Source organism: Hippopotamus amphibius, chromosome 4 (assembly GCF_030028045.1).
Source record: "Hippopotamus amphibius kiboko isolate mHipAmp2 chromosome 4, mHipAmp2.hap2, whole genome shotgun sequence".
Taxonomy (NCBI): Eukaryota; Metazoa; Chordata; class Mammalia; order Artiodactyla; family Hippopotamidae; genus Hippopotamus; species Hippopotamus amphibius.
In genome coordinates, this window is record NC_080189.1 from 86,543,260 (window position 1) to 86,557,624 (window position 14,365).

General features: G+C 49.0%; 1 protein-coding gene across 9 annotated transcripts in view; it reads left to right on the forward strand.

Annotated features, from left to right (window-relative positions):
• Positions 1–14,365, forward strand: part of ATXN7L1 (ataxin 7 like 1) — a 226,452-nt gene that overhangs the window by 170,413 nt on the left and 41,674 nt on the right. For 7 of the 9 annotated variants that reach the window (XM_057733552.1, XM_057733550.1, XM_057733551.1 and 4 more), the window contains one exon: positions 11,906–12,128. In XM_057733552.1, the coding sequence (XP_057589535.1) occupies positions 11,906–12,128 (223 nt within the window). Of the gene's footprint in view, positions 1–1,427; positions 2,270–7,354; positions 11,809–11,905; positions 12,129–14,365 lie in introns of those variants that run through there. The other 2 variants (XM_057733555.1, XM_057733558.1) reach the window with 2 other exon arrangements.

A 14,365-nucleotide genomic window follows, 5' to 3' on the forward strand; every position in this document is an offset into this window, starting at 1 on the left:
TTTTAATGGAGGTGAAATTCACATAACAGAGTTAATCATGTTAAAGCACTGAATTGTAGTTTTTTTTCCAGGTGAGGCTTTATTGGGATCCTTGCTGCAGCAGAGGGGAGTGAGAACCAGCCACAGGTTCCCCTGCTTGCTGCCCCCTGCGGCCGGGGCGGGGGCCGGGGGGGGGGTTGCCTGATATGGGGTGAGGGTAGGGGTGTGTCCAGGGGTTGGGCTGCAGGGGTGGCTTAGGTGTTTTGCCCACCCCTCTGGTGGTATTGAGTGCTGGGGGGGGGCCGGGGGGGGGGAGGAGCTGAATTTGTCATTTAGTAGCACTCAGTCTGTTCACAGTGTTGTGCATCCGTCACCTCTACCTAGTTCCAAAATGCCTTCATCACCCCCAAAGGAGACCCTGTACCCCTTAAGCAGTCACTCCACAGTCCCTGCTTCCCTTGCGCCTGGCAGTCACTAACCTGTGTTCTGTCTCTGTGGATTTACCTATGCTGGGTATCTTGTACTGATGGACTCTTATAGCATGTGGCCTTTGGGGACCCATTGTCTTCTTTAGACATTCCCCCCACGGCCCCCCAAATCTACTGTCTCTTGCCAAGAGCAGTGAATAACCTTTCTAAATAGAAAGAATGAAAACTCTCTGCTTCAATTTGTAGTTAAAATGTCCCACAAAAGTAATCTTTATAGTGACATCTGTAGTCTCTCTGAAGCGTAGTGCTGGGTATTGCAGTGGACTCTGCCCATCAGGATGGACAGGCCCTGAGGGAGAAGGAGCAGAAAGGCCGGAGGCTCCCGCAGGCTGCCAGGGACCAGGCCGAGGCCCGGGGCCCACGCAGCCTGCAGGGGCCATCATGTGGCTGCAGGAGGGCCCTGGCCCTTCCCACGCAGTGGCGGCTCAGATCCTCCCGAGGAGTCCACCGCCTCCTCCGACCACACCTCGTGTGTGTGTGCCGTTCAGGAAGACCCAAGGTCGTCTGCCAAATTCAGGATACAAGCCTGGCCGTTCCGGGCTTTTCTTTCTGCCTTTCCCTAATCGCATCTGGGCGTGCTCTCTTAAAGGGGAAGTGGTGCGTTCTGACTGGCCAGGGCCCTCAGCCAGGAGCCAGGAAACAGCTCCCACGAGTTGCGCTGCCCAGCGAGTCACTGGCTCAGCCTCCTTATCCAAACGGTGAGGCTGTCTCCCCGGGATGTGTAAGTGTGCGCACAGGGCACGCTTGCCACACAGGACGGCGTGGGGGCCCAGGTCACCGCAGGCGGAGCGTGTTGTCAGCCCACAGTCCATTTAGCAAGCCCGAGGTGGAGCGTAGACGGTGCTCTCGGGCTGTGGGCTGGCGCTGAGACAGGGCTGAGGCGTGCAGTGGGGAGAGTGGCTGCCTGAGAAAGAGGTCAGGAGTGGGAGGCTGGGTTGGGGACCGGTCTATTTTGGACAGGCCTTCTGGAGGCACCAGCCTCGGGCCCTGGGGAGGAGTGGAGTGGAAAATTTTCTAGCCCACGTCTCCTAGCCCCAGGAAGCAGCCACACAGAACCCTACCAGCTCGTCACCTGCACTTCTCTGCATTTATGTGCAGCTCCAACCACACTTGATGCCTTTATCTACTCGCCACTGATTTTTCTTGGTCATTTTTATATGCAAGCGGTGCTGAGCAATGTTTCGGGTCTCTATCACGCAAACTTTAAAAATTGCTGGAAACTGGCAACCTGTGTTTATCCTTCTTTCCTATTCGTGGATGGCCCTTGGTCCAGTGTGCGCGCATAGCGGGCTCTGCGTCCACGTTGGTGGCCGGCCCGCTGGCAGACTGGCCGGCGCCTGAGCACGGTGGGCAGTGCACCTGGCCTGGTTTCTAGCGGGTCTGGTTTCCTGTGTGCCCGCGGGGAAGCCAAGGGAGGGCTCACGCCCACTCACGCACAGCCAGGGACTAACTCATTGCCACGAGCGAGTAGCTGATGGTAGCGAGAGAGACCCCTGCTGTATTTTAAACTCCTTTCTACCCTTGGTTTTTGTTTGTGTGGTGGTGATGATCTTAAATCATGTAAAAAGCTGTGTTTTCACCAAAATAATTCAGACCTTCTGCTCCTTAAAAAAGGGAGCAGAGGGAAACAGAAGGGGGCTGGAGGGGGAAAAACAAGTGGTGTCTCTGTACGCGTACTTGACAGGGGACAGCCACACCCTACTTCAAGACAACTTCCTGTTTGCCACTGCCAACTGCCACTCCAAGGAGAACAGACATGGTTCCGTTATTAGTGGCTGCCGCGGGACCACGACAGCCTCTGGGTGAGTGGTTCTGAGTGACGCCGCGAGCTTAGCAGTGAGTTGGGACTTTGCACCTTCTATTGTAGGAGACTGTGGCCTGCACTCCTGAAACTGGAGGTTGGTACAGATAGGAATCAAGCAGCCCTGGCCTCGCCTTATTCAGACCGTGTGCCTTAAACAATGTGCTCCCATAGGATTCTTGTAAATGGAATCGTTTCAATTCAGGGGCAGGGAGAAGGCAGGGAACTGCCCACTGAGGAAAGCTGCTACCAGTGTTTTTTTTAATCTACATTTTCATGTATTGGGGGAACGTCTGTGAAGTGCCTACTGTGAATTGGCACCAGGGCAGCCACCTTCCATGTATTATCAGTCCTCGCAGGCTCATTTCTTCAACAGTAAACGTGGTGAGTGCCTATCGGGGTCAGACCCTGGGCTGAATGCCAGGGACGAGAGAGGGCACAAGACACCTGCCCTCGGTGCGTCCAGTGACAGGACACCTAGACCAGTAAACCAGCGATCATGACGTGAGACGTGTGCTAAGGTTGGGGGGCTTCGATGTACTATAGGGGCACCTGCCCACTCAAAACCACATGATGTGGGCGTTATTGTTCCCAGTGTAGAGGTGAGGCGACTGGGACTCAGGGGGTTAAGTTTTTTGCCCAAGTCACAGAGCTAATGAGTGACAGAGCTGGGATTTGAGCCCAGATCTTTCCGATTCCGAAGACAGCAGTGTTTGGTCCACATTTCCAGTGACTCCCGAAGCTGGTGCAGAGCAAGAGAATCACCTCAGGATCTTTTTAAAAGTGCAGATTTGGGGGCCATGGCCCTGCTGTCCCAGAAAGAGGAGCCCTGTGCGGCACCGGGCGGTCTCAGCTGGACGGTGGCCTGGGCACTGTCCCGACCTCATACCTTGGGATCCTCCGGTCCTCCCTTGAGGTGTGCACCGCACATGCCTGACACAGGGTCCAGGGCTTTTCATGTGCTTAGCCCAAGGCACATGGGTAAAGGCCACTGACGTGGCCGCAAGACAGTCTTGGGAAGATTTCGGCCTAGCTGTTCAGGTATTTTAGCCGCTGGGAATCCCCGTTCTCCTATCTTCCCACCAAAGATACCCCAACCTTGCCCAGCTTCCAGCTGCCTGCTGCTCCTGTCCCTTCGGTACCCCTGGGCAGGGATGATGTCACCTATGTCATCTTAAGGTAGAATCCAACAGCTTATCGTAAAGCCGGAAGCCACCAGTTTTCGCCTAAGCGTGGCGGTGGTATTTTCATACTCGTGTGACTTGTGCAGTGGGTATGTTGGTGCTTGGGGCGGGGGTTACTCTGATGGAGAAGTTCATACCATGCAGGTGGGACTCTTTGTCAACCCCTCCACTATCGTATTGGCTTCAGATACACGTGAACAGCCGGGGCAATAAAAGGTGAGGCTGGCAGCTCTATCCCAAGGGGCAGGGCAGGCTGTTCACTGGTCTCAGGTCCTCCAGGCAGCAGCCCACCTCCAGAGGGGCCCATGTTCTCTACTCTCAGGGAGACCAAGTGGTGGCCAACCAGGACCTAAAGAGCGTCTCCTCTCCCTGAGGGAACCCTCGGGCCATGGCAGTGTCTGTCTTGTCACCACTGTTATCTTTCAGTGCCTGGCACATGGTACATGCCAAAGAGGTGCTTTAAAAAATGAGTGAATAAATGAATGAGGTGCGACTTTAGCTCATGCTTTTCTCTCCTTCCTCCTTTTGCATTTGCACCTGTTTTCTCCCCTTTGGCCTCTCTGGTTAAGGATGTGTTAGTATTTTTGTTGTTGTTTTTCTTTTTTCTTGTATGAGTTTAAAAAACAACTTTACCAAAAACAGAGCCATTCTATATCCTTCCCTTTTTTCCCCTTCTATCTATATGTTCATAGATTTATATAAATATATTTGTTAACTGTTTTATGTTTTTATAAAGTAATGATTAATGTTTGCATATATTGGTGATATTTTTAATTTTCTTGTGAATTTGGGTAGTACTGTCTCACATACACATTTCCTTAGATTGAGATAACCCTCATACCTGTCATTTTCAGTTGTTTTATCATAGATCAGCTTGATAGTGGTATTTTTTACTACTGTAAACAGTGCTGCTGAGAATATCTTTGAACTTTTCTTGGGGGAGGATATTTCCTTGAGGTCTATTTTCCAGACTAAAATTACCAGGTTACCCGATCAAAGGCTGTGAATGCTTTTTAACTGCTGTCATCAACGTAAGGTTGCTCTCCAGAGAACTGTCATCCCTTGAAAGTACCCCTAGCAATGTGTACATGCATTTGTTTCCCCACTGGTTTATATTGCTGGGGTTTTTTTCTCTTTCAGCTAGGTTAAGTGTCTAGTGAGGGCATCCTTGGGGGCTGATGGAAATACTTCAGGGCCCTGGAAAGTCCCTGGGACTCCCCAAATCCTACCCAGCAGTGGTTGATGCCAGAAATGTATACCTTAGTATAAATAACCAATAGAAGAGCAGGTGGGAGGGGGGATGCTACCAAGAGGGAAAAGTAAAATGCATCCCAAGTTATCCAACTTCAGAATTGTATCCCTGGCCAGTTCTGAAAACAGGAAATGCTTTGTCAAGAATCTTCAGAGAAGTTGCATTGCTTAAGTGTAGAGGAAAGAGAGCATCCCAGAGGATGGCATGGTAGAAAGCACATTGGTTCTGGGGCCAGGCAGGCCTGGGCTCTCTTTCTAACGGCCAGGGTCAGTGTAACCTTGGTCTTGTTTCATAATCTTGCTAAGCTTTAATTTCCCCATCTACAATGAGGAGGCCAACGGTATCCACTTTGGGGGGTTGTTGGTTAGATTACATGAGCTGGTAGGTATAAAAGTAGCCTGCTTAGTGCCTGACACATAGCAGACACCCAAGAAATGCTGCTTCTCTTCTTAACTGAACGAATGGGCACAGAGTGACCAGATAGCTGAGAAACCAACCCAGAGTCAAGGTGGGGATTTGAGAACTGAGCCAGTGCAAGTAGTGTAGGCACTGGCCCACAATGCCTTTTGTCAAAGGACCCCAGGCACTGTGCATTGCCTGGCTGCATAGTCAGTGAAGAGGGGTAAAGAAGACCTAGTATAAGCTAACTGGTGACAGGCACCCGTGCTTGAAGGAACACCTCCCCAGCCACTCAGGCCCTGACTTAGTAGCTAAGCATCCTGACTTAGAAGCTACAGTCCGGATGCTTTCCATAAAGGACAACCCTAAACTCCAAGGGACCTTCCAAAAGTAAACCGGAGCCAAGGGGGTGAGGGGCAGAGCACACATCTCGGCCTGGGGAATCATGCAGGAACCATGCTAGCTGTATCATTCCTTGAAAGTACAGCTATTTTTCTTTTTTAATTTTTTAATTTTTTGGCTGTATTGAGTCATTGTTACTGCACACGGGCTTTCTGTAGTTGTAGCGAGCGGGGGCTACTCTTCTTTGCAGTGCATGGGCTTCTCATTGCAGTGGCTTCTCTTGTTGAGGAGCACAGGCTCTAGGCACATGGGCTTCAGTCGTTGTGGCATGGGGGCTCGGTAGCTGTGGCACACAGGCTTAGTTGCTCCGCAGCATGTGGGATCTTCCTGGACCAGGGATCGAACCTGTGTCCCCTGCATTGGCAGGCGGATTCTTAACCACTGCGCCACCAGGAAGTCCCCCTGACAGCTTTTAAAGAGGCAGCTCAGTCCGAGGAGGGAGTGGGCTCCTGAACAGCTCACAAGCACTCCTGGCACAGAAGCTGCTTGGCACGGCTCAGCCTGCCACTCGCTGCCTGCCTTAGTCACTTGACTTTCCTGTGTCTTCATTTCCTCCCCTGCTGAGGAAGGCTGATTCAATATCCCCCCTCTAACCACCATGACACTATATTTAGTGCCCTGTTACAACTGTGGCAGATGAGACCACAAGCTCAGATGCTAGCCCCTGCTATCCACTTCTGAGCCTTAATAGACTCAGACAGGTCTCCCAAATGCAGCCTGCCTCAGTTGCCACAGCTGTAAAATGGGGGAATACCTGCCTTACCCTCTCACCAAGTGGTCACAAGGTACAGCTAACATGGTTCCTGCATGATTCCTCAGGCTGAGGTATGTGTTCTGCCCCTCACCCTCCAGCTCCAGTGTACTTTTGGAAGGTCCCTTGGAGTTCAGGGTTGTCCTTTATGGAAAGCATCCTGACTGCAGCTACTAAAGCAGATAGAATCCATTGATAAAATAGAACCCGGCTAATGATTTGCCAAGCACCTGCTCGCAGAGGTGGGGGCCGAAAGAGACTCAATACTGTCAAATGAACAAGCCAGGAGCTGGCCTAAGCCCAGGTGAGCGTACACAGGCATGTTGGGCCACAAGTCACGGTGGTGCGCACACTGTTTTGGGGGTCGGGGGGTGGGGGTGGTGGTTGGTCCCTTAAACACCATATTGGAAAAGTCCCAATGAGTTCTTTCTAAAACTGGTACAGGGAACCACATTGGGTGTTGGCGGCTGGCTCAGCCATTCCTGAGGCATCTGTGCTGAGGTTTTAAATGCAGGACACTGATGCTGTGAGTATAAAAATATCTCAGTGAATAAGCATAAGGGGAGGGGAGGGTTCCGAATTTTTACTGAGATGGAATTGCCTGAGAGTCTGATGGATTTTTCCTGGTGGAGAGTAAAGGGAGAGAATTGTGGAGACACCAGGGCTCCCCACACAGTGTCTGCAGGCCCCCTGCTCAGCTGGTCTTGGGAATTGCACCCTGGAGTCCCTCGTGGATGGTTAGGGTGTACACAGGGAAGCAGGTGGTCTTAGCCAGTGACTGAGGCCGTGCTCTGGATTTCCTGTGATGGAAATGCAAAAAAGCAAAAGGGTTTGGTTTTTCATTTCTTTGGTCCTGGGGTCCTCAACTCTTTGGGGTTTAGGTCTCAGGCTGTGGCTGATTGGTACCTTAAAAGCTGCCAAATTAGGTGTTTTTCCTCATCTCCCTACGGGAGTCAGGTGCCCTGCTGAAATGCCCATACTCAATGGAGAGGGGAGGTGTCCAGCAGCCTTCCAGGCTCTCCCTGTGTGCTGCAGCATCTTCCAGGATTTCAAGGTGGTAGAGCTCAGAGTTAAGATTACAGGCTCTGAAGACTTCCCCGGATCTAATGTTTGCTAGCTCCATGAACTGGGTCAACTTGTATCTCTAACCTCAGTTTCTTCATCTGTAGAATAGATATAGTAATTGTACTTCTCTTAGGGTATTGTAAGAACTAATACTATAAGGTAATTCAAGTGTTTAGTAGAGTTCTTGGCACATGGGAAAGTCTTTATAAGTTATTATTACTACTGACCAAAGGACAGAAGGGGTGAGACCATAGGTTGCTGGTCCAACATCCGTCACTGAAGTTGTTACTGATGTAGTGGACACTTAATTCTGCATGTGTGTCTTGACACTGATTTTCTGTTTTCACTTCAGTAGGTAAGTGGTACTCACATTCAACTTCAGCTCAATAGATTGGCTTGGTTTTTCTGTCCCACAGTCTGGAAAGAAATATGTTGCAAAAGCTATAAACTGTTGCAACCCTTTTCACTTTGGGAACTACACCTCAAAGAAATAATCCTAAATCACTTTTTAACTAAATTGTTAAAAAAAAGAAGAAGAAAAAGAAAAAGCCAGACAGTAAGTGATAAGAGAATAGCTAAGTAATCTGCAGCATGTCAGTGATTAAATATTACCTAACCATTTTAAATGACCAGTATATGGGAATTAAAAACATATAAATAGAATAACATTAGTTGAAAAAGAATAGTCCAAAATATCAATTGATTACAGGTTTGTTAATGCATCTATGTTCATTAACAGAGAGTGAGAAGATTTGGAAGGGAAGTTTTTTTTTCTCTAAGATTGCTTCAGTCTATAGAATATTTTAATAGTGAGTAAAAAATACAGTGTTCTGTAAACTGCTTCTGGGCAAGGCAAATGGAATTAGAATAATTATAGGGATCCACCTAAGGTAGTCCCTTGACCAGAACGGTGGAAGAAACGAGTAAACCCAAAGCAGTTAAGTTCTTATATCAGAATGATTGTGATGTAAATCTGGAACACTTTACCCAGAGACATTCCACCTGCCTGGCAACATCTTTTTACAAGAAACTAAGACTGTCTTCTCCTATCATCAGCCCACCCACCTCTCCAACAAGACAAAACCCTGTGAATTACCTACAGGCGGGACTTCACAGGCTAGAGAAACACAGATTGAATAGGAATTACATCTTTCTGAAAAATCTACTCACTCTGCCCTACCCAGACATCAGTTCTACCCATTTTCAGAAGCTTAGCCAAATGAAGTAAGTGTGACGCTCACCTCCTGAGCAAAGCTCTGATCACCCTGACCCTGTTTCCCCACTTTAAATTCTTACGTAGGCTTTGTCGCCTGCACCAGTGCCTGGCAAGCTCATTCTCGGGGCCGAGGGGACAGAAGGACGGGTCTCTTTGTGGGATACCTTGAAACAGTGACAGATTTAATTCATTCTAATCAACCAGGAATGGTTTCACAAGTAGGAAATACTGTTTCAATCTGTTTATTACGATACAAAAATCTCATAGTAGAAAAAACAAAAAAACTAAGGGTAAAATGCCATCTTCCAACCTTGATGAATAGTCTCTCGTATGCAGCTTGCTCTTTCAATTGATCATTCAAGAAAAGTTTATGGCACTAAAATATAAAACCAAGAAAAAGGTTTATCCGTTGCTTTAATTTTTCCTGTGAGTTTAGCAGCAGAACGTGTTGGCAGGGTCACTGATCGTAATTCGCTGGAGGTGATTTTGGAATCGCTGGTCTGGCCCGTTCATTTTGTCCTTAATGTCATTCTTCCTTGTGATTTATCTTTGTTTACTGGTATTATTTTCAACTCTTAGTTTAGTGAAATAAAAATTCTCTTTATTTTGAAGGCTAATCTCCCCACCAGAGCAGAGGAATATTTCTGCATGTCCTTTCCCCCCCACCCCCTCTGCCAGCTTGGACACACGAGAGCAAATGACTGAAGGAAGTCTGCAGAACAATCCAAAACAGTAGTGGTAAAAATCAAAGTCTTATTTTAGTTTTGGAAACTTCTGCCAAAAAAAAAAAAAAAATTGCTAAGCAAGACATTTCTGAAGGGCAGAAAGAACTATGGATTTGAAGTGACAAGGTTTGGTTCTGGACTCAATCCTGTCATCAGCTAGCTTTGCCCTGCATACTGGTAACTGATAACCTCTCTAACTGATAACCTCATCCATCGGCAAGCAGATCAGATGAACTGACTGAAGATCCAGTTCTAACCTTCAGTGATTCTAAGTCCTGCCCTTCCTAAGTCCCTGGCTTCACATCTTGGTCACAATACATCCCATTTCCTGCTTTCCTGAGAAGCAGCTAGGCCCCTGCCCACAGCACAGAGGCCCCATTGCTCTCATAGCCACTGGCCCTGACCTTGGCTAGTCACCTGGCCTCTCTGGGTCTTCTTTGGCCAGTCAGCCGTGAGGAGGGTGGAGGCGGCTGGCTGCTTCCTGCCTGTCTCACAGGGGTTGTAAAGGCCAGTACAATTTTACAAAGGATGAATTCCTCCAAGGAAGATCCTGCCTGAGTAAAATATTTCAATACTTATGCTATAATTATTGCTGTAACATTCAGGAATCATGAGAGATGGGAAGAAAAGGAGCAGGTGTAAGTATGCCTTGTGTTTATGATAGTGGAGTAGAAAGAGGCCTCCGAGGCCATCTAGGGACCAACTTCATTTAAGTGGTGACCTCCAGGCCAAAAGCCTAATAGTGTGGCTGGAGTTGGAGCCTGGATCTCCTGGCTTCCAGCCCAGGGTTCTCTCTACTACATCAAAACAAAGGCCCTGGAACTAGCTCTTGGTTTTCAGAATCCTTGAACAGGGTGGGTCTGACAACTGAGCGTGTATGCAAGGTCTCCTCTGATTCAGTGAAGAAAGATTCCTCAGTAAAGTTACTCAGTGCAGGCAAGCCATGAACACTGGTCAGGCAAAAACACCCAACGATCGAATGATCCTCAAAAATCCACTTTTCCCCAATTCCCACTTCATCAGAGGACTAGAGTCAGTTGGCTTGGAGACAACCTGGCAGCCCATTGGTACCAGGGAGCACAGAGAAAGCCCAAAGGCTTGGCCCTCGTAGCCAGAGTCAGTCTGGCTTTCTTTCCAGAGTACATGAGACTCAGCTCGGAGATGGGGGGAGAGTGGAATCTGCCATCTTTGCCCCCATCCTGTTCGTTATCACGTTCAGCCCAGCTTCTCCAGCTTTGTGATCTCTAGTTCATCCCATCAGGGGATCTGTCATCATTTCATTTATTTATTTGACTCATAGTAATTAAGCACTAACTATACGTGGGGCTCTGTAGTAGGCAGGAGAAAGCCAGAGAGGACTTAGGATTTCAGAGTGCTTGTATGTGGGAGTTCAGGATTCCTTCCTGTAATTGTGTACAGAGTTTGGGGGCATTTTTCTTGGGAGGGGGTCCTTTACGTTTATCAAATCTATTACCCTGTGACAGTTAGGAACTGCCATAGTGGGTGTGCACTAGACCTTTACCTCGTGCACCTGCTCTTCTGGTCAGCATCCTCATCCTGCCCATTGAGTCGAGACCACAGGAGCTGACTGAGGGCGAATAAGTGGGACGTGTCTCCCAGGGTGCTGGTATTCTCTGTAGAACACCAGGAAGCTGGGCCTGGCTGCCCAAGTCCAGGCCCCACATCTGTGGATTCTGCCTCCAGCGTTGATGTCCTCCTGCATGTCCTGGCCTGGCACCTGTGGCCCTGGACCTCAGTGAGCCCTGGAGAGGCCACAGGGGGCGCATGTGGACAGATGCTGGGCCACCTGCTGGATCTAGAAGACCCTTTCATTCAGCCCTGCTGGTCCTTGTGTGGTTGTATTCCCGCGAGGGGTCAGGTTCAAGATACTGCTGTTTGCTCTCTCTCTCTTTTTTTAAAGATTTATTAATTTATTTATTTATTTTTGGCTGCGTTGGGTCTTCATTTATGTGTGTGGGCTTTCTCTAGTTGTGGCAAGCGGGGACTCCTTTTCGTTGTTGTGCTCGGGCTTCTCAGTGCAGTGGCTTCTCTTGTTGCAGAGCACGGGCTCTAGGCGCACACACTTCAGTAGCTGCGGCACACGGGCTCAGTAGTTGTGGCGCACAGGCTTAGTTGCTCCATGGCATGTGGGATCTTCCCGGACCAGGGATGGAACCCATGTCCCCTGCATTGGCAGGTGGATTCTTAAGCACTGCGCCACCAGGGAAGTCTGCTGTTTGCTCTCTTGAAAGTCCTACCCTACCCACTGCCCTGAGGGACCCTGTGGCCTCTGAGAGGCTGTCTGGGGAAGACTTGGACTGTGTAGTTCTCTCACTGTTCAAGTGACACCTCACGTCCCCTCTGCTAGTTCCTTGGAAGTGGTTTTGCAGGAGGATAGCCTGGTAAGTACCTCCCATGAGAACCGTGGTATGAGTTCAGCATGCCGTATGATACAGAAATTCAGAAGGTAATCGCTGCTGGTTGGTGGGATAGGATGTCAAGCAACCCGTAGTCAGAACTGAGGCTTCAGGGACCGACACTGCAAGGTCAGCACTCTCCTCTTTGCCTGTTGTGTGTATGCATATGCATGTGACTCACTTGCTACAGATGACATGCTGAGTTCTATTCTTTCTCCTCCTGTAGAGAGAAGACACGGTTCAATGTGTAGACCTTCTCCCTCTCCGGCATCTCCACCCTCCAATTCCAGGACATCACTAATACAGGTGAAAACAAAAGCCTGTTTCAGCGGCCATAACTCTGCCAGCAGCTCCTCAAAGCCATTCAAAACGCCCAAAGACAATCTACTTACCTCCAGCAGCAAACAGCACACAGTCTTTTCAGCGAAGGGATCAAGGGACAAACCATGGTGAGTGTCGGGTGCTAGTAGCTGTCCTCGCTGCTAGTCCCTGTCACTGCAGGAAACAGTATTTACCCAGTGGCTTTGTTCCTGGGCATCATATCCAGGAATTTGGGAAACTGGGAGGGAAGGGACAGAAAACCAGAGTGATGGGATAGGAAACCTAAACACCAGAGGAAACAGGGGACCATCTGCCTGACGGGGGAATTTTTTCCACTCTTGAGAGCTGAGGCAAGTTGTGTCTAAGGAGAGAGAGTAACGGAAATATTCCTCAGTTATACGGTCCCCTCTCAATTTTCCGCCCCAGTGAAGAGAAGCGTTGGTATAAATAATCAAAAGCACAGCCAGCCTGCCCAGTGGGGAGTGAGGCCGCGGTCCTGCCCCAGGGCCCTGGGAGGTAGGCCCCCCACAGAGCTTCTAATCACGAGCAGCCTGGCCTCCACTCCGTGCAGTAGCTGCCCGCAGAGGCAGGTAATTGGGAACTGACCACAGGAGGAAGAGAGGAAATCCAAAGAGAAGGTCGCATCTTTGATGGGGTGGGAGAGAGCTGGTTGCAGGTGTCTATGAAAAATCAGAGGCTTTTAATTCGCTTTTTCATCTCTGTCTTTACCAAAGAGTGAGGAAAGGTTACCTGTGGAATGGACAGATAGGAAACCAAACTGAAAACGAGGACAGGAAGCATAAGATAAGTATCATCAAATGCTAACAACCCAACTTGGAACCTTCAGGACGACGTAGCACAGAGCCTCTGGCCTTACCTTGCTGGCCTCATGAAGGCAGATGAGGGATAAGTGTGGAGTCTGTTCATTTATATATTTAAAGAGAGAAGGTCTTTTGTTAATTCATGCTAGTTGATTACGCTTAAGTTCATAGCTGGGAAAGCTGTGGACTAAAATCATCCATCAATTGGTGTGTCACTGCACACGGGAAATTGTGATGACTTTGTAAAGAGCTAATTACGCCAGATCAACTAAGGAGCCTCTTATGTCAGAGAGGAAAGGTTTAGACATGGCTTTCGAGGAGGGGAGTCACCTGTCATGCACCTGGGGTTCCCGGACAAGCTTTATTCTCTTCTGAGTGTTAGGATCTCCATGCTGTAGGAGGACATAGCTGATTAGGGAAGACCTAGGCTAAGGGTGACAGTTGGTGGCCTCTGGGCCTGCTTGCTGGTAGCATGAGTGTCCCTCTTATGGTGACCTCAGAGAGCACCTAAAAGGTTGTTTGCCAAGGCAGCATCTGCTGTCCTGATGTAAGCACTGCCTGTGTACAAATCTCAGCTGGCTGACCTTGGGCAAACGGCTTGATCTTGGTGTGCCTTGGTTTTCCTCCTCTGTGAAATGTGTTTAATGATATCTCTACCCCACAGGACTTTTGTGAGGATGGAGTGAGGTAATCTTTATAAAAGCAACAAGCGTGATGTCTGGAGAAGGGCACACATTGAATAAGTATTTGATGATCGTGTTATCATTACTATCACATGTGCCAAAGGACAGAGCGTCCGTAACTAGGAATACAGGTTGGGAAGCCAGATCTCTCGGGAGACGTAGAGAAATGGCTCTTCAGACTCCGTCTGAAGCTGAAAATGGAAAAGGATAAAACCGTTTATTCAGAGTCTAGAAATGAGCTGTAGAGCAACCAAACGATCAGCCTCCACGTTCGGGTCACACCAGCTCAACACGCACTTACTAAGCCCTGCTGTGGGCAAGGCCCCTTCAGCTAGATGCAAAAGGTGGTTTTGAAAGAATCTGAAAACGCTAGCCAGGTTCCAAAGAAAAGCAGCCAAAAGGATTGCAAGAAGGAAAATAGCCCTTATGAAAAAAAGCCTCCAAAAACTAGAGCACTGACCTTGTGTGAAGAGCAGAAAACTCCTGGGCTATTTACCTAACTTCAAGTAGGTAGATACCTAGACAGATCAAGGGATGCACACCGAGTGAGGCTGAGCGTTGACTGCAGGAGCCCCCCCCCTTCTCACCTCCAGTCAGCCCGTCCCCTGCCCACCGTCCCTGGGACTCATAGTGGAGGGCTGGGAAGATTTGGTTTGGGGGCTTCCAGGGCCCATCTCAGTTCAAGGAGACTTCCCTGGAGGGCAGTGTGGAAGAAGGAGCACTAGAGGGGCAAGAAAGCCAGTTCAAGCCCCAGCTCAGCCGCTAACTTTCTGTGTGACCCTGAACAAGTCACTTAACTTCTCTGAGTCTTATTTTCAAGCCTGAATATTTTGTGATTTTTAAGACACAATCCTCAAAAAT